Source organism: Phalaenopsis equestris, unplaced genomic scaffold (genome assembly GCF_001263595.1).
Source record: "Phalaenopsis equestris unplaced genomic scaffold, ASM126359v1 Scaffold000340, whole genome shotgun sequence".
In the NCBI taxonomy this organism is placed as follows: Eukaryota; Viridiplantae; Streptophyta; class Magnoliopsida; order Asparagales; family Orchidaceae; genus Phalaenopsis; species Phalaenopsis equestris.
Window position 1 is genome coordinate 267,958 of NW_018164782.1, and position 25,687 is coordinate 293,644.

At 35.3% G+C, this 25,687-nt stretch overlaps 1 protein-coding gene across 3 annotated transcripts in view; it reads left to right on the top strand.

Moving 5' to 3' along the window:
* LOC110025897 (probable Xaa-Pro aminopeptidase 3) overlaps positions 1-25,687 on the top strand; it is a 48,167-nt gene that overhangs the window by 4,801 nt on the left and 17,679 nt on the right. For all 3 annotated transcript variants that reach the window (XM_020726586.1, XM_020726587.1, XM_020726588.1), the window contains exons 3-6: positions 1,413-1,676; positions 14,560-14,652; positions 23,836-24,042; positions 24,754-24,857. In XM_020726586.1, coding sequence (XP_020582245.1) covers positions 1,413-1,676; positions 14,560-14,652; positions 23,836-24,042; positions 24,754-24,857 — 668 coding nt within the window. The remainder of the gene's footprint in view (positions 1-1,412; positions 1,677-14,559; positions 14,653-23,835; positions 24,043-24,753; positions 24,858-25,687) is intronic.

Genomic DNA, 25,687 nt, shown 5'->3' on the forward strand with positions numbered 1-25,687 from the left:
TATATATATATATATATAATTGATTAGTATTATTTCGAGCCAAAACGAGCCGAACACGAACGAACAAATATTTATTCTTGCTATTCGTGTTCGGCTCGTTAACTTAGCGAACGAGCCGAACACGAGCTGTTCGCTAACAACGAGCCGTTTTGACAGCCTTATATGTAGCTAAATATGAAAGTTTACATATGAGATATGTAAATACACAAAAATTGTGTGCTACATTTATAATTTTTTCCTTTTTTTTAATTAATCCTTATAGTTTTAGTAATATATCAGTATTCTGTTTTTTTGTGTTTGAGCTCATATGCTTCCTATTCCTCATGGAAATGCAATAGGTAGGACTTTATTTTTGTGGCGAACTTACATACATGCCACCCAAATCTTTGCTATTTACAAAACTATCACTCATGTCATTTTTTTAATGTTGAATCCATATTTGCACGTGCCATGATCAAACCGTCAGAAACTTTACAAAAACGAAACATGCAAGTTGATGGTTTATTGTGAATTTTGAATTTAGTCATTTATGTAAGAATTTATAAATATTCTAGATTTGTGTATCATGTATGCCAACATAGTAAGTACAAAATGGTTGTCTTATTTAATCAAACTGTTCCTTATGTCATGTTCTTTTAACAGATCCATTCCTTTGTTCATCAAACACTCTATAAATATGTCCTGAATGTCACCTCTGCTTTAGATTTATATTTTTATTTTTTATCTTTATATTTTATTTTTTGGGCATATTGTATAAAACATGATAGGCATATTGTATAAAAAATGATCTTAATTTATTAGATCTAAATGAAAAAATGACACTAAAGAGGACGCAATGGAGAGAAATGATTCATGTAACCGAACCCACTTAGTGGGATAAAGGTTTTGTCGTCGTTGTTGTTGTATATTTTACTTTTATGATTCATGTCTACTTAAAACCTTAGAAGATAAGATTGTAATTTTGTTTTGCAACTTGGACTCTCTTGTTGTGGCTTTTTAGATCTCACATGCTTACTACTCATGTTATATGTCCTATATAGGCTCCATCTAGAAGATATTATAACTTTGGCTGCCAATATTACGTGAAGATAATGATGACTGGTTAATGAATAAGTTCCTATTCACATTAATAGTTAAACAGATAAATATTCTGGCTTCTATTTATTCATTTAAAGTTGGGTCATTTACATACATACCCACTCAATTCCTATGAATTTTCATTGCTAACACCTAAACTTTGCTTTTTTACATTTATAGCACCAAAATCTCTTATATCAAATCAAAATTATCATCATTTTAACCTTTAAAAATGAAATGCACCTTTTCATGTGTAGATACAGTGGTCTGTATCTTAATCTTCCTTTAAATTTTTTTAGAAAGTTGATTTGATATCATGTTTTCTCCTTTCATAGCTACTTAGCGAAGGAGAGATTACGCCCGGCATCCCTGTAGATGAGTACATCTCAAGGCGGAAAAAGCTTATAGAGTTACTCCCAGAGAGAAGCTTAGCTATCATCGCATCCACTCCTGTCAAAATGATGACTGATATCGTGCCGTACTCGTTCCGACAGGACGCAGATTACCTCTACATCACCGGTTGCTTACAACCTGGAGGTGTAGCAGTTATAACCGGCGAGCATGGACTGTGCTTGTTTGTGCCAGATCCTGATCCACATGTAAGTCATTGATTGTATCATAATGCTATTATAAATATCATGATTCATTCTTATAATGTTTTTGTCAATAAAAGCTTGATTTATTGTCTTGATGCTCTTCTAATGGCATATTTAGGGCGAAAGGAAGATACTCAACGGCATTACTTTTGTTTCACTAGCTTTCTAGTTTCTTTTCTTGCTATATTTAAGGAATATTTACATGCATACCACTCAATTCTTATATATTTACATATCTAACTCCTAAACTTCAATCTCTGCATATACATGCCACCTAATCTATACATGAAAGGTGTATTTCACTTTTTGAAAGTTATGATATGAAAAATATGGGTTTTATAAATGTAAAAATGAAAGTTTAGGTGTTAGATATGTGAATGCATACGAATTGTGTGGTATGTATGTAAATGCCCCTATATTTAATCCATTCTGTGGCCATATTCAATTTGTGATTTGACAGTGGTCTCCTTATATTCCTTGTATGTGCACCTTTAATACTACAGGTTGGTGCTATATAATAAGCCAATAAGGATAGACTGATTGGTACAGCAGCTGATAGACGCAGTAGGGAAACCAGCCAGAAATTGCTCAAGATATATTTCAGGGATTCTGAGACTAGAGCACGATACATTGGCCAAAACACCACCTGAAAGCCACCTCAGGATACAGCAGCAAGGGAATCGGTGGGAGTTTCTAGCCACTTTGAGGAAAAGATAAAACTCTCTCCAAAAATGGCCCTCCCAAAACGGCCTACAGATTTTTATATTTAAGCTAAGACTATTCCTATTTACAAGTTTGTCACCTAAAATAAATAAAACTACAGAAAAAAAAACATGATTCATAAAAATACTGAAATAAAAATAACCACAAGAAAACAAACTCTTCAAGCTCCAATGTCATTCTCCCGGGATTGTCAGGGATTCTTCATGAAAAGCAGTTTTAGAATCGGATTTGTGGTGGGGAGTCAAGTCAGCGACGTTGAACGAAGTAGAAATATTAGTCTCCGTGGATATTAATTTGGTAAGCATTGTTATTAATACGCTTCACAATCCAAAAAGGTCCATCGGCTTTGGCGTTGAGCTTTTTTGCATCTCTTCTCCCCGAGGAAAACACTCTTTCCTTAAAACAGATCCATACTTTGTCTCCTTCTCTGAAATTTGATGCCTTTGTACTCTTGTTTGTTTGTCGTCGATACATTTCATTTTGTCTAATGATGTTCTCCTGAACCAATTTATGGTACTCTTGGATTTCTTGTAGCCGAGCCTCAATTTCCAGGGTCACGACCTTGATTGGAATATCCAATATAAGATCAAATGGAGATATATGATTTTTTCTATAAACTACCTCTAAAGGGTTGTATTTGTGGTTTGGATGCAGGGTCAATTATAGGCAAACTCTACTTGTGATAGAAGAAAACTCCCTTTGTGCATGATTCTTATCCACATAGCAACAAGGTAAATTCCCAAGACTTCTCCGTTTGTCCATCGGTTTGTGGTTGGGAAGCTGAACTATATTGAAATTTGGTTCCCAATTTGTTCCATAATGTATTCGAACAACGACTTAAAAACTTAACATCTCGATTTGAAGTGATAATACGTAGAATGCCATGTAAATGGACCATCTCATTGAAGTACAAATCGACAATGTGAGAGGTGTCTAAAGAGGCCTTGCATAGCACAAAGTGGGCTATTTTGTAGAATCTATCCACCACCACCATGTTAGAATCGTTGTGTTATTGAGTGCATGATAAACCAACCACAAAATCCAAGCTAACATCCGTCTAAGGATATTCAAGAACGGGCAAGAGAAGGTATAAACCTGAATTTTGAGTTTTTTTCTTTGTTGAATGACAAATATGACACTTCTCCACATACCGGTTCATATCTTTACGCATAAAGGGCCAATTAAATTTGTTTAGTAAAAGAGCTGGAGTCTTACCTCTTCCAAAATGGCTGGCTAGGCCCCCATCATGACCTTCCACCAATATGGTTTCTCTAGTGGAACATTTATAAATGCATAAACAATTTCTTTTGAACACAAAATCATTCTTGATGTGGAAGGTTTTATAATTTTGGGCTAGGCATTGTTGTCATCCCACTCAAAAGTTGGGATCCTTGTCATACATTCCTCATATCAGCTCAAAACCTACAACCCGTGCTTGCATGACCAATAAAATAGCTTACCAACAACCTAAAGCATCAACCACTTGATTAGAAAATCTTGATTTGTGCTTAAGAATAAAATTAAAGGCTGAAATATATTCCACCCAGTTGTCAATCCTTCCTTTTAGTTTTTTTTTACTCTAAAGATATTTGAGGGCTTCGTGATTTATATTGAGAATAAATTTGTTAGCTAAAAGACGACGACTCCAATAGTGTAGAGCCTTTACGGTAAAATAGAATTCTTGTCATATGTTGAATATTCTTTCGAGAGTCGTTGAGTTTTTCGCTGAAAAACGCTACGGGGTGTCCTTATTGACTAAGGACTGCTCCAATACCGGTGTCAGATGCATCACACTCCACCTCAAATAAAAGATCAAAATCTAGAAGCTTTAACACTGGAACGGTACATAGGGTCTATTTCAAGCGATCAAAGTTGAGCTGTGTTTGCTTGGTCCAGCAAAAATGGGCTAACTTGAGCAATTAAGTCAGTGAGGCAGCAATAATACTAAAACTCTTGACGAACCGGCGATAAATGAGGCCAACCCTTGGAATTGTCTGACTTTAGTGAAGGATGTAGGAGTTGGCCAGTCCCTTACAACAACAATTTTGCTTGAATCCAACTCCATTCCAGTTGGTGAGATCAAAAATCCCAAGAAATTGATGCGGGAAACAAGGAATTCACATTTAACCTTATCGACAAATAGTTGTTGTGACTGAAGGATCTCAAAAATGCCTTTGGAGTGTTGCAAATGTTCAACCTTGTTAGAGCTATAAATCTAAGTATCGTTGAAATAGATCACCATGAACTTTTCCATTAAAGGTTGGACTTGATTCATTAGGTGCATAAATATTTTCGGGGCATTAGTCTTGAACGTTGCTTTCCATTCTTCTTCTTACTGTATACATATTCGATGATGCATGTGCTTCAAAGGTCTATTTTGGAAAAAAGCAGTCATCCCTTTTAACTGATAAAAAAGTTTATCCCATCGAAGAATAGGAAACCTATATTTGATAGTGATTTTATTCACTGTCTGTCAATGCACATGCTCCAGGTCTCATCCTTCTTTGGAACCAAGAGAATCAGAACCACGCACGAGCTAGCACTACGCCGCAACGAGCCTTTGCTAATCAGCTCATCCACCTAACATTGAAGCTCTTCATGTTCCTTTGGAGACATCCTATATGCGGGTCTGTGGGGATGATCGAACCAGGAACAATGTTAATGGCATGTTGTGCCTCTCTCATAGGAGGTAATCCCATAGGTAAAAATGTCTTCGAGCTATTGTACCAATCCCTGTGTAGGAGGTAATCCCATAGGAATTTCGTCGTAAAAATGTCTTCGAGCTATTGTACCAATCCCTGTACTTCAGGAGGGGATGTCGATGGATGTCCAAAAGTTTCAGATATGATGAGGAGGTACCCCGTGGTTGCCTCCTCTAGTCTTTCAGAAATTGTGGAGTAAAAGTGTTGAGTTCAGTCCTCGACTGAATTTCCTTCTTCATTGTCACCAAGGTGGTTTGAATTCCCTCTTTGATAAATGAATAAGTATTTGCACATCCATCATGAATTGTACGACGGTCATATTGCCAAGGCGGGCCAAACAATATATGACAAGTATCCATAGGAATTATGTCACATAATAACTGCTCCTGAAGTTTTCGATTGATAAAAATTGCACCAAGCATTGTCGGGTGATTTTAATTTCAATTCCCTTCTTGAGCCACATGAATTAGTAGGGATGGGGATGAAATTGTGTAACTAGCTCAAGCTTCTCCACCATAGTTGTTGAAATCACGTTTTCACAACTTTCGTCGTTGATGATAAGGTTACAAACCTTGTCCTCAACCTTGTACTAGATTCTAATGATGTTGTGTCATAACCAATCTTGACTGAAAATTTGTTTGACACTATCACAAATAATTCCCCTTAATTTGCATGTATGACTTGCTCCCTCGCCAGATAGTCTTCTTCTTGTACAACATCATCTTCCCCTTGTTCAACTTCCTCTACCAAAGAAATGGCGCATCAATTTGGACAATTTGAAGCTATGTGGCCAAAACCATGGCATTTGAAACATCTTCTATTGGAAGAAGTTCCTCCCATGTCTGTGGTAGCAGTTCCCCGCGGTTGATTTGTAGTTTTGTTATTGTTTTCAACCTTCTGTTCGCTTGGCTGCATCCGGACTTGAATCGTTTTGCTTGAACCGCCCAAGTCAGTGGTAGGAATGCGCATTGGAACATTCCCACCCATTTTTTGTTGTTTTTCTACCTCAACAACCGAGCTAATTACATCTTTTAGTGTCCAGAAAGGTTGTAGTTGAACTACATTGGCTATAGATATTCATAGACCACCCGGGAAACGTGCAATTGTGTGTTCTTTAGATTCGTAAAGGTTACATTTCAGGCTTAGTTGTTCCAATTCAGCAGCATATTCTTCCAGTGACTATTCTTGTTGTGAAGGTGTTGTAGTTGAATGAACTTCTCTTGTTGATGGTGTTACGGAAGGAATTTACATTTTAATTCAGCAGCATATTCTTCCGGTGACTATTCTTGTTGATGAAGGTGTTGTAGTTGAATGAACGCCTCTTGTTGATGGTGTTACGGAAGGAATTTACATTTAAGTTCTTTCTTCATCTTGCTCCAAATGGAAATCTTGGATCGACCCCCCTTTTCCATGTTCTCTTAACATTTTCCCACCAAAGAGTGGTGCTGTTTCTCAATTTAATGGCTACAAGCTTTGCAATTTGTTATTGGGGAACTTATTTGAATTTAAAATTTCTCTCTACTATATGTAGCCAACTAATTAATTCATCCGGATTTAGTCAGCCTTTAAAATTCGGAATGTCGATCTTGATTTCAAAATCAACAACCTTGTAGTTTATTTCCCTTCTCTCATTCAGGGGTCGTGCCTCATCAGTGGAAGGATTCTTGGCGTAAAGGATTTTCACCTTCTTCCTCTACCGCATTCACGCCGGGTTCAACGGTTCTATCCTCAAAGTTTCTTTGCTCTAAGACCGCAAGCCATTCTTGTAGTCAGCTGATTTCACATTGTAAGTCTTTTACATCTAGTTCTTAATTGGGGCTTGTAATATTTCTTGATGGCAAAAATTACGAACGAAGGTAGTGACCGAAATCTGTCTGCAAATTCTTAGCAAGAAATGGGACAATGAAGACAATCAACTGTCTTCTGAGGTTGGCCCAAAGGGGCCCAATGACTGGACAACAACAATTCTGAGACGAACACAATACCCTGGCCAAAACATCACCCGAGAGCCACCTCAGGATACAACAACAAGGGAATCAATAGGAGTACCGAGCCATCCTTAGGAAATTATATAACTCTCTCCAGAATCTGCCCTCTCAAAACAACCTACAACTCTTTTATATTTAAGCTAAAACTCTTCTTAATTACAAATTTGCACTCAAAAGAAATAAAAATACTGAAAAAAACATGAAACATAAAAAGACAAATAAAAACATCCACAAGAACACTAGGGCAGTAAACTCTTCATGCTCTGGTGTCATTGATAGAGTATTGTACTTTGGTAGTAAGAGAGTTATGTTTTCACACAAGTTAATAATTCCAAATCAAATTCAGTCGGAGTATATGCCATATAAAGTGTTAGGATGTTTGACTTATGGGGTATTTACATAAGTATCACATTATTCTTATATATTAACATATCTTAACACTTAAAGCTTTATAATCACTAATATAACACTACTCTTTCATATCACATTAAAATTCCATGTTTATTAACTTTTTAAAAGTGAAATACACATTTTCAAGCATATATTTTGTGTGATTGTGACACTAATGCGTTCTATGCATAAATATTAGATTTATAACGACAATCAAATCTCTAGTCGTTACTACTTAATTATTTCTTTATGTTATTACATATTATTAGCATTTATTTTTTTATTATATATTTTTTATTTGCTTTATTCTGTTTTATTTCTTTTCTATTTATTTTATTTTGTTTTATTTCTTTCCTTTGTTGTGTCTATTATAATTGGGTTTAAATATCCCTATTCTATCAATAAAATTATGTTGCTCTAGTCACAAATTTAGCATGATATCAGAGTCATGGCTCTAACTCTAGATGTTTCACCCTAGCCTGTCCACAACCACCTTCTAGCATCTGCCTAGTTTACCATTTTCCTATCTGTCGCTTCCAACATCTGTTGTTTTCTTTCAGCTGCATGTTCTCTGTTCGGCTCCTTTTTGCTGCTAAGCCCAACATCTATTGCTCCTTCCAACCACTGTTCGATTGTTTTGCAACTGTTGATTTCCAGCTTGTTTTTGCGGCTGTTTTGCTAGTTGTTATTCCAAAAGCTTTTTCAACCGCTAAACATCCCTCTTGCCATCCTTTCTCATATTTCGGCAACCAAACATCACCATTAGCTCTGCTGGAAGTATGGCAGATTCATTCACCATCGAACCTTCCACTGATGGTGTGCATGAGTCCACCGGAGGACCGTTACCAATCTTAATCCCTCATCCAAACTGGATGATCAAAAATCAACATGAACTTCTTGATCACAACCCATAAATTAAACGACAATAACTTTCTCCAGTGGTCCGAAGCAGTCTTTGTTCATCAAAAGGACGTGAGAAGTTTGATTACTTCACAGGTATGGTTCGTGAGCCTCTAAAGGCTGATCTGACTTATGGAGCATAGGAAGTGGAGAACTCCATGGTCATATCTTGGTTGACCAACTCCATAGAGACTTTGATTGGTCGTTCATGTATGTTCATCTCTTCAGCTAGTGCCCTCAGGACCGCTGTTCGTGATGCCTACTTAGTTGTAGGAAATTTTGACCAACTCTATGAAGTATCTAAGAAAAACCGGAAGGCAAAACAGGGGTCAATGACCATGACCCAGTACTGTGATGACCTTGTTGCACTATGGATGGAATGCGACCTATACTAAAATTAAACTTGGGATTCTCATGTCGATCTATCCCTCTTACAGAAGATTGTAGAAAAGGATTGCATGTTTTAATTCCTGGCTAATTTTAACAAAGACCTTGATGAGGTCCAGGGTCACATTCTTGGTCGAGATCCTATTCCGCACGCGCAACCTTCACTGAGATTCATTGGGAAGAAAGTAGGAGATTTTTTATGCTCGACATTCCTACTCCTTCAGCCGAATCCTCAACCTTGATCTCAAAAAGTGCTAGTCCTCTTCCATGTCATATCATACGGATCACCCCACTTGTGATTACCATCACAAACTCAACCACACTCGGGACAAATGTTGGAAACTTCACGGTAAGCCAACATACATACCTTCGACCAAATTCTTTGCTACCAAATGTCTCAGGACGACATCCTAATATACCGCAATTCAACTGATTCCTACCCTGAGCATCCTAAAATCCTCCGAGTCTCTGAAAAATCAGATGGAACATTTGATCAAACTTTTTGAAGCCAATCAAGTCTCTACAGGTCTATTGACCTCCCACGATCGATAAGGTACTCTTTCTATGACCCTCACGGTTTATACCTCCTCTAGACCGTGGATTATTGATTCATGTGTCACAGATCACATAACTAGTTGCTTGCAATCTTTTTCGACTTACTATTCGTTCTTTGGAAAAAAATTCTCAGAATTGCCGATCGCTATGGTAGTTCCATTACCAGTAAACGATCAATTGTAGTAATGATCGATCTAACTCTAGAGTCTATTTCACATATTTCTCAGCTGCAATGTAACTTGTTATCGACCAGCAAGTTGATGAAAGATATTGACTGCGTTACTAATTACTCTTCTGATGGTTGTGTTTTTCAGGATTGTCGTTCTGGGAGGATGATTGAAACTGCGAAGAGGGTAGCCGGACTCTATTACTTCCAAGAGAAGAGCACGGAGAGTGATGACACATCTCTTAGTAGTTGTAACTTATCTCGAGTCATTGAATGTCTCATTATGTTGTTGCATTGTCGTTTAGGTCATCCTAGTTTTTAATATTTAAAAAACTTGTATCTTTTGATTTTTTCTAATAAAAACATTTCTAATTTCAATTGTGAGACATGTCAGCTAGTTAAACATCATCGAGGTCATCATTCACCTCACACTTACCTCTACTCATTTTTCTCCCATTCACAGTAACCTATGTGGATGATTTGTCACTCTCAACTACATCAATAAATGATGGTTTTTGACTTTGATTGTTGACCACACTCGGATGACATGGGTATACATTTTAAAAAACTAATCGGAGGTTGCTGTCACCTTCCAAAATTTATACACATTCATTTTAACTCAATTCAAAACTCCTATTTAGGTCATTCAGATCGACAATGACCGTGAGTTTTTCAACTCTATTTTGGATGAATTCTTAATGAGTAAGTGGATCCTCCACCATAACTCGTGCACTGACACTCAACAAAATGGGGTAGCCGAAATGAAAAACTGTCACCTTCTCGACATTGCTCGCTCAATTAGGTTTCAATCTAATATCCCGAAACAATTTTCGAACGATGTCATTCTCACTGCCACCTATCTCATAAATAGAGTCCCCTCTAAAATTCACAAGTTTCGAACCCCCTTAGCCGTTCTGATGTCATGTTTCTCTGTCAATTGGGTCTTCTCCATATTAGACCCTAAGATTTTTTGGTGCATTGCTTTTGTTAGGAACACTGCTCTCAATCAGAGTAAATTTGATCTCAGATCCATAAAATGTATCTTTCTTTGGTACTACACTCAAAAGTGGTTGATGTCTCTTTATTTGAATGTGTTTCCAATTTTTTCTAGCTCAGCCCTAAGTTAGTGGAACTTAGGTTCTTAGAAACCGTCCTTATCCTACTCTTATGGATGTTCCACTCATTGTTTTTGTCTCCGCTTTTGATGAGTGCACCATTGCCTCCTTCCATTATCCGCGTCTGCACTCGGCGCACCCGCTGCAATTCTCCTACTCTGGAACTCTCTCTCCTTAACAGGACATTAACTCTATTCCTGGCAACATCCTCAGCACGACCCCTCCTCCGCATGTGGAGGTGAGTTCACCAAGTAAGGTATGCTCCCTCTATTCAATGACAAAATATGTCTATTTCCACAGTCTATCACCAACCTACAGAGCATTTATTACCGCCCTAACGAACCACCAGATCCCAACTACTATTGAGGTTGCTCTTGTTGTACCAGCCTAGAAAACATTAGTAATGGAGGAGATGAATGCCCTTCGGCGGAACCATACGTGGGACGTCATTGATATTCCTCAAGGTAAGAAAGTTATGGGTGTCGATGAATTTTCAACATCAAGTTCAACTATGATGGATTCTTTGAACGCAACAAGACGCTATTGGTTGCTAAATGATACTCACAGACTTATGAAGTTAATTAGGAGGAAACATTTGCTCTAGTGGTTAAGTTAAACACTATTCGGGTTATATTGTCCCTTACAGTGGATTTGGATTAATCTTTATTCCATTTAGAATGTGTTTTTGAATGAAGAAATTACATAAGAGGTATACATGTCACTCCCTCCTGACTTTGACTCTACTGTTTTCAAAAGGCAAGTGCGCAAGCTACGAAAGCCTCTTTATGGGCTAAAACAGTCTCCAAAAGTCTGGTTCGACAAATTCACAAAGATGGTCGTGGGCCATAGTTTTACTCAGGCTCAAGTGTATCACACACTCTTCTTTCGACATTCCTTCAAATGTTGATGATATTGTTTTTACAGGTAAGTGTCGGTCAACTTTTTTTTATTTTGAAAATTGAAAATAATTTTTAAAATTTAATTTAAATATAAGAGATATATAGTTTAAGTTTTGAAAGTAGAATGTTTTAATTTTCAAAAAATGAGACCAAATAAATCTTATTCGTTCAATAGTTTGCATAATCGTGTCCGATATCGCGAGTACTACACCCTTCTGAAAGATAAGTGTAGACCTCGGCGATAGACCCAATCATGCAAACTAAGAGATTTATGACATGTTTGGTCTGCGAACCTTTTAAAACCTTTTATGTGTGAGCGACAAGTTCCCCTATTTAATATAAAGATTAAATAAAGATTATTTTACCTGGGTTCCAAGTTATTTTACCTGGGTTCCAAGTTCTCTATAGAGGCAAGTCCCTATAGCTAATTACCTCCCAATGATGGAGGTCACTTGAAAAAACTCTCGATAATGATCAGAGGTATTAGTCTTCAAGAATTCGAGGTTTAGGTTTTCACAATAGGACGCGAAAAAAAACAAATGAGAGTGGCTCAAGTAGGAACAGTTCTTTCATGAGTCTAAAGAAAATAAAATGTATGAAATGTCACAGATCCTGAGGAGAAGTTTCAGTGATTTCCCAGATCATCCTACTGTGTGACTGTGTTTTGGAGAGGGTGTTATTTGAGTGTTCAATCCTATCAATTTTATTATTTGAGACTTATATTTGCATAATAACTGATTATGCAAATAGCCCGCAAATAGATGAGAGTTTACGTCGTAACGAACGACATCCTCGGAACCTAAAACAAATTAGGACTTACGTTGCACAATATGATTGTTGCGCTGGATGAGCTACCTAGAAGTCCTATGTGTTGTTATTTAGACTAGGAAAGAGTTTAGCTGGTGTAGACTTGTTTTGCTGTTGTATAATGACGAACACCTCCACTCGTAGTCGCCTCAAAGCTTTTTGCTGTTGTATGATGACGACCACCTCCACTCGTAGTCCGCTCCAAGCTCCTCGCCGTGTTGCCCACAAAATTGCTCCGAACTCTTCATCGTAGTAGCAGTCCTAAATTCTAAGGTTCAAAATGTTTTACCAGGTTTGATTCAAGGATTTGGTTTTGTTGTTATTATGAGAGGTTAAAGTTGATTAGAGTGACACTGGTTAGGATCCCACAGTTCCCTCGTTCCGGTACGATTATTTTCTTTTGAATTTATTTAGTCTAAATAAGTTGTGAGACTCATTTAAATCGGGGAGATCTCGTTAGCAACCGTAGGTTACCTCCTCCTAGGGACTCCCGTAAATTCAAAAGGACGTGTTATGTTTTTTTTTTTTTTTTTTTAAAATTGTTTTGTTTTGTCCATGAAATTGTAATCAGTGCCTGCATGATATATTATAACAAGAGTAAATTGCTGTGATAAACAAAATAAAATGTACCTGCATACTTGGCGTATCTGCTGTCGCTATCCCTGCTGCGTGTTTAGCTCACAAAACATAATATAATGTGCAAGAAATTTAAATAAATTGCAGAAAAAAAGAAAAAAAAGGCAGTAAGCAGCAGAACGAGTCGTACCAACAACTAGGAACTCTAAGAAAGAAAAAAAAAAAGGCAGTAAGGAGCAGAACGAGTCGTACCAACAACTAGGAACTCTAAACATGAGTCATAAGGTTTCCTACAACTACGGGCAACGGCTAGGAACTCCGAAAAACAGTCCTAAGGCTTCCTACAATTTCGGACAGCGGCTAGGAACTTTGAAAGGTGATCCTAAAGCTTCCTAACAGCAGCCTGCAGCGAATCTACACCGCAAACAACTCTTGTAAGCCTCCAAACAGCAGCCTACAGCGGTTATACACTTCAAACAGCAGCTTTACAGCGATTCTACACCTCAAACAACTCTCACAGCATTTCCAAACCCCAAACAGCAGCTTTCTATAGCTAATAGAGCTCTCCCAAACCTAAAAAGCAGCTTTCTACAGCTTCTACAGCTCTCCCAAACCAAACAACAGCTTTCTACAGCTCCCCTACAGCTTCCAAACCAAACGACAACTTTCTACAGTATTTATTTCCTATTTGTTTTATTCTATTTTATTTTTTTTCTAGCTATTTTATTCCGTCTTTGTTTCTTTCTTTTGTTATTAAATATCGTTCCTTCTATCAATAAAACTATGCTGCTCGAATTTCAAATTTAGCAATAAATATCAAAATTTAAGTGTTAAATATGTAAATTCACAATAATAGTGTATATGTATGTAGATATCCCCTTAAATTTATTAACCTTTCATAAGGATTTATACATACCTCAAGTACTTGGAAGTTAGCTATAGATTCGATGGTCTAGATAATGAGAAAAATTACTCATGTGTTTATTTGTTTAAGGTTAACTTAGCAATACAAAATTTTAATGTAATTATATATCTTACATCATTTTCAGCCATTTGTTTTTTCACAGAAAATTTATGAGGATGTTATTTTTCAATGAATGGATTTGCACAGAGTCCATTGCTTTAATGCTTGACAAGTTATAGTAAATTTAAAAGGGCTATCAAATTGTTTCAATATGGTGTTCTTATAATATAAACCAAAGCCATTGGATTTATTTTACTTGAATTCCTTAGAATCTTTTGGATAAAAAACTGAATTTTCTCTTGCGCAAAAATCTTAGACTATTCATACATTTCGCTCTAAATTATGAACATTAAAAATGATTTTCACTCATTTAAAAGCTCAATGGATTGTAGAATGAGTATGCTGAATCAGAGTCTATTCTATATACACACAGATATAAAATACATATACATCATTAGTATTAAACAGCTTCAAAATGCTTAATTTGAGCACTTGCAACATCTCTTTACGGATTTGGACTTTGACAAATTTGCAATGTTACAAAATGTTTTTTGATGTTTCTAGCATGGTTTGAATTGTTGTCCTCAGTTTTGTACCTTGCAAAACAAATTATTTATCAGCTGTTTTAATGGTTTCAGCGTTGAGCTTTAATTTTTGTTTTGACAGATTTACCATTTTTCCATGTACTCTGAAATCTATGAATTATGTATGCAGAATGAGGCTTGGCAAGGTCCAGTAGCTGGAGTTGATGCAGCTTTGAGTTACTTTAAGGCAGACGAGTCGTATCCTATGAGTAAATTGCCTCAGGTTAGTGTTCATTTTACTTCATTTATTTCCGAATCTATTCCATGTATGCCATTTACCCCTTAGCTTTTTGCTATTTACTTAAATCAAACCTTAGGCTATTTACTTAAATCAAGCCTAAGGTATGCTGGTTATATTTCTCAGTCAATATAATAGATTGATCAATGATTGTTGATAAGATTTTGCGATTTTCATGTAGTTATGCATGTATTGGATTCTCTGAAGTTCAAGTCCACTATTTTCAATATACCACACAAGTCTTATGTATTTACATATATAATGCCTAAAGCTTGATATATGCATTTATAACATTTTTGTGTTAAAATTTATGCATTAGAAAGTGTCATTCACTTCTAAATTGTTAGTAATAGTGGTATTTTTTATGTAATGTCAAATATTTGAGTGGCATGTATGTAAATATAAAAACTTTTGGGTTAGATGTGTAAACATATAAAAATTTTGTGGTATGTGAGTAAATACCCCTATTTTCTATGATAATATCAGAGGTATCTAGAGTTTTTGTAGCTTTTAGTTGTAGGCGACACAATTTAAGAGCCATATAATAAAGCTGTAGATGACGTTATGAGTTTATTTGAATATTTGCTTTGAAACCCATGATGGTATCTAAATGATGCATCAATTGGATTTTGTACTTCACATCTACTCTGGTGACTATTTATGTTCTAAGAAATTAGGAAGATTTACATGCATACGCCCAATTCCTATGTGCTTACATGCATAACAACTAAGCTTCAATTTTTACATTTATACCACTTTACCCATGCATGAAAAAGTGTATTTTACTTTTTAGAATTTAAAATATTGGTATTTTTTCTATGGTATGAAAGATTTAAGTTTTATAACTGTAAAAAGTAAAAGTTAGGTGTTTGATATGTAAATGCATAGGAATTGGGTTGTATGTATATAAATGCCTTGAGAAATTAACGAAACTGAATTGTCAATAATTGAAAAGAAATCTGAATTTTTTTTTGGCTTTGAAAAGATATATACCTTAGTAGCATACAAATTAATTTGGTAGGCATTTGGGAGAAATTGTTTCTTTTTCTTAACTATATGTTGACAATATTAATTACTGATATGAATGGTGTCATTATTATTTCAGAAGTAATTGAGATGTTGGCGGAGTGTCTCAACAAAATGGGAATGCATCAAAATCGATGTCAGATTTGTTTCTTTTTTTGTTGGTTATATATGTCTTATAATTGACAATTAAAGGAAGATTTACATACATACAGCTCAATTCTTATGTATTTACTTATAGATATCTAACTCCTCAACTTCAATTTTTACATTCATGAAAAAGGTATTGATGCGTGCTAAAAAATTCGCGGCGGTAGAGTAACAAGTTATCGTCTTAGCGTTGTACGAAAGTTCAGCACACAGACATATGAAATAGAAAAAAACGGTGATGACTCCAGAAGTTTTTACGTGGAAAACCCGTAAGGGAAAAACCATGGGGCCTAGCCCAGTTGTGGAAATCCACTATTGATTGATGATTACAAAAATCTCATCCCACAGACGGGAAAAGGTAACTATATTTTTCAAGGTATAACGCCGACTGACGGCGTCTGGTTAGTGGTGATCGATGACGGTCGGCGGTGGTCGACGACGGTCGACGGGGGTCGCCGACGTCGATGACGGAGGTTAGCGGTGGTGGACGACGATTGGTGGTGATGCTGAACTGCAACTTCTCCTCAAGACCTCAGACTCTCTCTAGACTTCTTTTTACTTCATGAGAGGGATGAGGCTTTATTTATAGTATTATGGGTGCAATTAATGCATGAATATGAACCATTTTGATCGGACGGTCCGGAGAGCTTCCTTCGATCATACGGCGTTTAACATACGGCGTTTAATGGACGTTTAATGGACATTTGAGTGCCTTAATGATGTCAGAATTGACTGATCTTGGGATCATTGGATTCGTCTTGTTGAGCCGCTCGATTTTAGTATAAACTTGTCATATTTGACAGCCGTTTGACTTTTCAAATGTATTCATAAAAATCTTCTAACTATGGTTTAATGACTTGATCAGGGCTTGGTTTGACTTGGATTTTGCTTGTTTTCAAATCATTATGTCCGTCTTATCAAACCGGTCTGTTTGACTATAAGTTTGCTGAAATCGGAGCTCTGGATTATTCTTTATCAAGATTTGAATGTTTCTTGTTTAAAATATCATCTCGAGATTCGTGTCATGCCTCAAGATTCGTGTTGTATGATGAAATTTGGTTGGTGGTGTATCAGGCATATTTCTCTTTTTAAAACATAAAATAGTGGTATTTTTTATGTGAAATGAAAATTTTGAGTGGTAAAAATGCAAAAAGTAAAGTTTAGGCATTAGATATGGAAATACACAGGAACTGGGTGGTATGTTTGTAAATGCCTCATATTGAAATTGAGGCACTTGAGTGTATATTATTTGCAAAGGATCTGACTTTCATTGGTGAAATCTCTGAAGTTAAAAGTTAGAATGATAATAATAATAACAAATTTAAGAAGATAAGAAGCTTAAGTGATAGAATAAAAAGTATATATTATATAATTTATATGAATGCAAAATTTATAGTTATTAGTTAGTCATCGAAAAATAAAGTTATGCCTACGTATGATTGATTTAAATACTTTGGCTTTATTATAGTAAAGTAGCGGATTTTGGTGAGAATATAGTTTCTAGAGTTGAACTAAGTGTTTGAAAGGCCAGAGGCATATAGGGATTGCTATTTACTAATGTGATAAAATATTACCATGAAGACCTGAAAGGTTAATCATAAGAAATATTTACGCACATACCACTTAATTCCCATGTATTTACATATCTAACACCTAAAATTTAATTTTTATATATATGCCACCTTACATATTTATGAAAAGGTGTATTTCACTATTTGAAAGTTTAACGTATTGGTAATTTTGATGTGATGTGAAAGATTTGGATGGTATAAATGTAAATATCAACGTTTAAGAATTGGATGGTATGTATGTAAATGCCCCAAATTATAAATCACAAGTGGATTACAAAGGCTATACGGATTCATGTTTTTGCTAAGAAAAAGTCTTTGAGAGCCATGATGAGTTTCACAAAAGTAAGAATGTTAAGATGGATGAGCAGTGAAATACATATGGTTTGAGTAGTGTTATGATGGAGCCTGTGGCAATTTAGTCATTTGTCATTTATTATTATTTAGTACGAACAAGGCTAATATGTTTAGGTTTAGGGTTATGCAGAAGATTGTGCTTGAACTTTAGGTTTAGTGTTTGAGAGAGATTTCCTACCTTGAATTGTAGGAATTTGGAGAGATCGCCTACCTCTCGAATTCTAGGTGCTTATCCTTTATTTTATATATTTGTAGTTGTGTTGTTTGCCTTGGAGAAATACAATTTTTGTTTTGCTCTAATTTCTATAGAGAATCCTATCAAATAACATCCGAGCAACTCATTTCTGGGAGATTGGCTACGCGATCCAACAACATTTCGTTTATGACCTAGCCTCGTGAAATAGGCTCGATCTGAGCAATCTGGGGGGACAAATGAAGGGACGATGACATACGACTACGGTGTAAACGAATCGAACACGAAAGAACAGAGCTCATGTTTGTGTTCGGTTCGTTTGAAATTACGTGTGTTTGAAATAGACTTGTGTTTAAAATTTTTTGTGAAGTTATTGTTCATTTGATTTGATTGAAATATATTTGAAATATTTAAAATGTTTGAAATGTTCGAATTATTCAAATTATTTGAATTGTTCGAAATCTTACAAATTTATTTGTATTGTTCGAATTGTTTGAAATCTTTCAAAAGCTTAAACCTATGTGAAATTAATGCTTAAACTTGTATGAATCACAACACAAATGCAAAATAGCTGAAAACAACTCACAATAAAACCATAATATCATATTTCATCCATAAAAAATTCAGACCTTAAGGCAATACGTGAGATTTCACTTCCAAAAACTAGATTTTATTCAAAGAAACTAAATAAATTTAAAAAATATATAATAAAATTTAAGCTAAGAGACAAACATAAAGATAAATACGAAATTATATAATTTAATATAAGCGAAGAGGTGAACATGAAGATCAAATTATAATTTATAGAATTTAATTTTTTAAAATATGATAAATTTTTAGAGTATATAATTATTTTTAAAATATGATAAATTTTTTATATATAAGTATTTTAAATTATTTTATATCACGAACAATAATAATTCAAACACAATCAAACAAATGGCTGTTCGTGTTTGGTTTGTTTATAAACCGAACGAAAAAAAATTAATTGTGTCGTCTCGTTTGCTTATTGAACGAATCGAACACGAACTCTCTCGCAAACCAAACATAAATTGTTCGCAAACAATGATTTTTTTTGACAGCACTAGTCTCAAGCCCTACAGACGACGTTGGAAGACCTAATCGTGTGTCGCTTCGTGGCTTAACAATGTGATACAGTTGCGATCAAAGCTCATTGGGAATGGGACAACGGGATTGCGATGTAGCTTGCTGAGAAGGGGATGTCGGGATTTGTAGCTTGCTGAGAAGGGGATGTTTGCGACGTCTCCTTGATTGGGGCGCATACACACAGATTGTAACATATCTGCAGTGGAGGCCAGCAAAGGATCACAATGTCCAAAGTTTAACGCCAGACCACGTACATGATGCAGCTTCATGGAGTTCCACACGACGTCCAAATATTTGCTTCGAACCCGTGTATAGGGATTTCATGTCGCGCAAGTTGCAGGAGTTACTGGTCGACCCACATACAAATATTTTGGATTGTGGTTTTTCGGAGTTCTGTAGGACGTTTATTCTGAACTTGCATACAAGGATTTTAGGATCGTGTCATCCAGTCTCGTGCGAGATGCGTGAGTTGCACACTGAACCACGTGCAAAGTTCCTCGTGATTGAAATAGATAATGAATTAGATGTGATTGTAGTATAAGGGAGTTTCATAACCTTCTAGGAGTAATGGCAGCCAAAAAGATGGATGCTTTGAAGGAAAAGCTAGTTGAAGAGGTTAGTCAAATTATATTTGGAAGAGAGGAGCGTTTCTCGGCCATGGAGGGGTGGTTCGCAAGCCTTGAAGAAATGATAAAGATTGCAAAGTGCCACACAACTCTCTGTCGCCTGCTATGAGATTGAGCGGTGGCATTTGGAACAAATGCGGGCAATAGCAATCAGAAGGATTCAAGTTACATCTATGCTGCCTCAAGTAGATCTGAAGGTGTGGAATTCGCTAAAGGAATGGGAGATGGACTCGACAGTCAGCACTTTGAAGGAATAACACGACATTTGGACGACAGGAACAAGAGGCAATGAGCAAAATGGGATGGCTGGCACTATGAGGCAAGAGAAGATCAATTTGAAGGATTTCAACCCGAAATAGGGAACTATGGTGGGTGGGAACCGAGTAGAGGGCTGCATCTCAACACACCAGTGCTTTTGTTGCAGCAACCTTCCAAGAAGAGGGCGATTCTTGAGCATATGGGGATGGAAGAGGTGATTATGGGGCGCACCAGATTTATGGAAGAAGTGAAATCAATATGGGTTGAGGAAGGGAACTGCGTCCCCACTTCATAGGTGGAATAAAATGCAAGTGAGGGTATTGGGGATGCTCGCACACAAGGAAGCTCAAGATGCCATGCCTTTGTGGTTGGGTCTATTACTAGAGAGATACTTTATTGTTAATTGGTCGATGGAAGAAGAATTGATGACGACAGCTCTATATTTGGAAGGAAAGACTCTTGCATGGTATTAATTGAGAGAACAACGTCAGCCAATTTGACATTAGAAGAATCCAAGGAACAGCTTTTGGAGTGCTTTTGAACCACACTGAAAGGGGATTTACATGAACAATTTTTTGCATTGTTCTAGGAAGGATCCGCTATGAAATATGGGGAGAAGTTTGAGATACTTCCGGCTGTTTAAGACAAATTTAGAAGAGTTGGAAGGCAACATCATGAAAGGGTTGAATCCAGAGATTCGAGCATCACTTCGTTTGTTCAGACAGTGAGGATTGGGTTAGCATAGTTGGTTGAAGATAAAAATGCAATAAAATAGGCTGACAAGAGCGTCACAACTAGAACAATATACCTTACTTCTACAACCACAGCGATGTCAAGAGCTCAAATAGTGTAAATCCATAGGGGAGGCTCCACAAGACAGAAATAAGGGTTCATGACCAGGGGTGACAATCAAACTCCTTATAGAGACAAATTCAGGAGAAGTGGGCCGAGGGGTTATGTTTTTGGAGTGATGAGGATTTTTTTCCAGAACCACCGTTGCAAGGATTAGACATTAGCCTAAGGATAATTTTTATCTTTATTAGCCTAAGGGTAATTTAGTCATTTGACATTTATTCTTGTATAGTATAAATGGGGTTAATATGCTTAGGGTTAGGGTTATGCAGAAGATTATGTCTTGAGTTTTAGGTTTAGGGTTTAGGGGAGATTTCCTATCTCTCGAATTGTAGGAATTGCGAGAGATCGCCTACCTCTCAAATTATATGTGTTTTTCTTTTATTTTATGTGTTCGTAGTTGTATATTTGTTTTGCCCTAATTTCTACGGAGAATCCTATCAAGTAAAATTAGTTATAAAATATTTGTATTGAAAATTGGTTGTTTAGAGATGTTCAACTTTGGGTGGAAAATGCACTAGTAAAGCCAGTACAAAAATTAAGATTAGGAAGAAAAAAAGGTAGTAGAAGGGTAACAAATTTAAAATTAATGAAAAAGCTTATAAAAATTGATTGACATCTCATAATACTCTCTATAGTGAAAAATAATTAGCATAAGGTTGATGATGATGAATGGAATAAAGGTAGGTGGTTTTTCATGTATAATGATTGAAAAGGCCATTAATATGGTTGGTGGATAAAATATTTCAAAACATTTATGAACGAGAATGGATAGATTAAAAGTAAAATCTATAATACTGAGAGAAAGTGGCTTTCAATTTTCTCCGTATATATCCTAACCTTTAATATGAGTTTTTTTCCATCTCAATCATCCATTCAGCATTTCAAAAGAAAAAAATCATAATTCTCCATACTCAGTCACATCTTTTTGATCTATATGCTTTATCTAGTTTCTAATTGAGGGAAGGAAACTTCATCTTCTTTTGCTCAATTTCTTTTCTTTAACTTATTTATAAAATGTTTTAACAACTTGGTCTCCTATGAGTTTCTTGTCGGAGAATATCCTCTCATACATTTTCATTTAAACTTATATACTCGTTGAAGTTGAAGGATTAGAAAAAAAAATTATGAAACTCGAAGGTAATTTGGATAGAAGTTGTGCAAATTGATTTACTTAAAAGTAAACTTAATACATCATACAACCCTTGATAAGGTTGATATATGTAAAACAACTCATGATTTATAATTTTACTAAAGTTATGATCATTTTGAAAGTCAAATATTATGAAACACGTTTGTACAAAATTTAATACTAGCTTTTGCTTTTGGGTGAAGTTTATGTATTATACATTAAAATTATGGGAGAGAGTAATTGAACATAGGTTAACAAATGATATAAAGATTTCTCATAATCAAATTGGATTTAGGTCAAGTATTTTCCTATTTTAGTTGGATTACTTCAAGGATCTACTTTAAGCCCATATCTTTGTGCTTTAGTTATGGATGCACTTACTGGACATTTATAAGAGGATGTACCTTGGTGATACTTTGCACTGTTGATATCCTTCTTGTCGATTAGACTATAGAAAGAGTTCAAGATAAAATTGAATTATGGAGGTCTACATTTGAGTGTCTACATTTGAGTTTAAAGGTCATTCATTTGAGTGGGTCTAAAACTGAATACATGAAATGTAATTTTATTAGTAGATCTAGTGTTAAAGTTGGAACAATGGGCAATCAAATCATTAAAAGAAGTGAACATTTTAGACAACTTGGGTCTATTGTTCAAAGTAATGGTGACATAGATGGGGATGTTATTAGTAGAATTCAAATTGGATGGTTGAAGTGGAGGTATGCATTGGGCCTATTGTGTGATAGAGAAGCACCGCTTAGACTTAAAGGAAAATTTTATAAGATAGTGGTGAAACCTGTAATGTTTTGTGGCACAGAATGTTGGCCTATAAAAGAGAAGCATAAAACTAAGTTAAATGTTGCTGAGATGAGAATGCTTACGTGGATAATTGATTTGACTCTTAGAGACAAAATGCGTAACGAACGTTTCCATGAAAGGTTTGGTGTAGCTCCTGTGCATACAAGATTGGAGAGAGTCATCATAGATGGTTTGGTCACATTAAACGTTGACCATCTAATGATCCGGTTGGGAGCATAGATGTTTTAGATTCGATTTATGTTAAGAAAGTTAGAGGTAGACCAAAAAAGACTTGGGCATGTTGTTTAAAACATGATGTTAATTTATTAGAATTAAATGAAAATATGACACTCAATAGGATACAATGGAGAAAAAAGATTCATGTAGCCGACCCCACTTAGTGTAGCATTCATGTAGCCGACCCCACTTAGTGGGATAAAGGCTTGTTGTTGTTGTTGCTTTGCTTCTATGGCCAAGTATAAGTGACTGTGCCTCGTGACTTTCTTTCTCATATCTTCACCAGAACCTCTTATGGTGTTAGTTATGTATATAAATTTGCCTTATCAACCAAATAATTCATAGTTTGCACATTCAGTGATAGACTAGAAATTGTGCAAATTGATCCTGTGATTTAAAGATTACATAGTTCACCATGAATTTATAGAAATGGAAGTCAAACCCAAAATAGACCGAAGAAGCTACTGGTGGTGATGGTGAAGATGTTGATGTTTTTTTTTTCATAACAGCTTTCATTTTGGTCATATATTTCTTAGGGGCATTTACATACATACAATCCAATTCTCATGTATTTACATATCTAACACATAAACTCTGATTTTTACATTTTATACCACCCAAATCTTTCAAATCTTTCATATCACATAAAAAATACCACTGCTTTAATTTTTAAAAGGTGAAATACACCTTATCATGCAGAAGTAAGGTGGTATGTATGTAAAAATTGAAGTTTAGGTGTCAGACATGTATATACACAGGAATTGAGTGTTGTGTATGTCGATCTTCCTATTTCTTATCATCTCAAGTTAAATTTCACAATTTTTTTTTTCTTTGCTAACTTTATCAAAATAACTACTGTCAGAGCAGGTCCTTTCAGAAATGATTGATAAAGCATCTAAAGTATTTCACAATACAAAGACAGTCTCAACATCTTATACTGATTTGGAATCCTTTCAGAGGGCATTTACTAATGGTGCAGTAAAAGATCTCTCGCGCTATACTCATGAACTTAGGTGGATTAAATCTCCATCTGAATTGAAATTAATGAGACAGTCTGCCTCAATTGCATGTCAGGTATGGATTATTAAATACGTTATATATTAGGTTCTCTGTTTGTTATTTTATTTATTTATTTATTTATTTTTGTGGGACATACATACCGCCCAACTCCTATGTATTTACGTATCTAACAGAGAAACCCTACTTTTTACATTCATACCACCCAAATTCTTAATATCACAAAAAAAATACCATTATTTTTACTTTTTAAAAGTGAAATACACCTTTTCATTCATAAGGTGGCATATATAACTAAAATTTGAAGTGTAGGCGTTTGATATGTATATACATAAGAATTAAGTGGTATATTTGTATATCTTCCTTTTTTTTCCCCTTTCTTTTGTTCGTTTGTTAACCCTTTATAAATAGTTTTGGAATTTTACCAGAATTCTTATGCATTTACATATCCAACACCTCCAAAGTTTCATATTTACAAATATAACACCTTGATGCCTTAAGTATGCATGAAAAGATGTACTTCACTTTTAAAAAGGTAGCGTTAGTGGTATTTTTGATGTGACGCTAAAGATTTGAGTGGCATGCATGTAAACATGAATGTTTAAGTGTTAGATATGTAAATACAGAAGAATTGTGTCGTATGTATGTAAATGGCCAAAAAGTTTTTGCTGATTTTTTTTTTTATCTCGAACTTCGAAATTGTTGACGAACTTATTTGATGATTTAATGTCTATTATTGGTTTTCTTTCTTTTTTTCCTGTCAAGTAGTCTCTATTACAAACCATGTTATTCTCAAGATCGAACCCTGAGGAGAGCCATCTATCTGCCAAGATAGAGTATGAATGCAGAATGAGAGGTGCTCAGAGGATGGCGTAAGCAATTTTATCTTTTTTATTTATTTATTTTTATTATTATTATTTTTTTTTTTTGATGTTTTATGCTTTTCTAGTCTGTTTTTTATGTTTCTTTTCTAAATTGTCTAGCAAGTTAAAAATTTTGCATCTCTTAAGTTTAACACTTTTCTTTTACATTATAAAATTTTTGAAGCAAATCATTAACACATAAATATTTTCTTTTAGATTATAATGATTTTCGATCAAATAATTAGTATCTCTACCCCTTAGGGTCAATAGCTATAGAAACTTGGCCCGAGCTATCACAAGTCAACCTAGGAGCTCTCAATGAACCGATGCAAGAACAAGCTATCATAATCGGGGGCATGCCAGGATGTTATTTATCAAAATATCAAAACATTTTATACATTAGTGACAGAATAGTCCCACGTGGATAAGTCTCGACTTCTTATATACATTCTATTGCAAGTATTTCAAAAAATTGTTGATAATATTGGGCAATCATCCAAAGTATAACAGAGCCCCGGTGTTTTCATTTAATATATAGGGCATTTACACATATGCCACACAATTCTTATAAATTTACATATCTAACACCCAACTTAATATCGACATGCATAGCACATAAATCTTTAATATCACATAAAAATACCACTGTCACCTACTTCTAAAAGTTCAATACACATTTTCATGTATAGGTTTATCACACAATAAATGTAAATTTGAAAGTTCAAGTGTTAGATATGTAAAATAAAAGAATTGTGCGGTATGCATGCTTATTTCCCTTAATATAATTGTAAGGTATAAAACTAAATATGTGTGTGTGTGTCTATAACTATATATATATA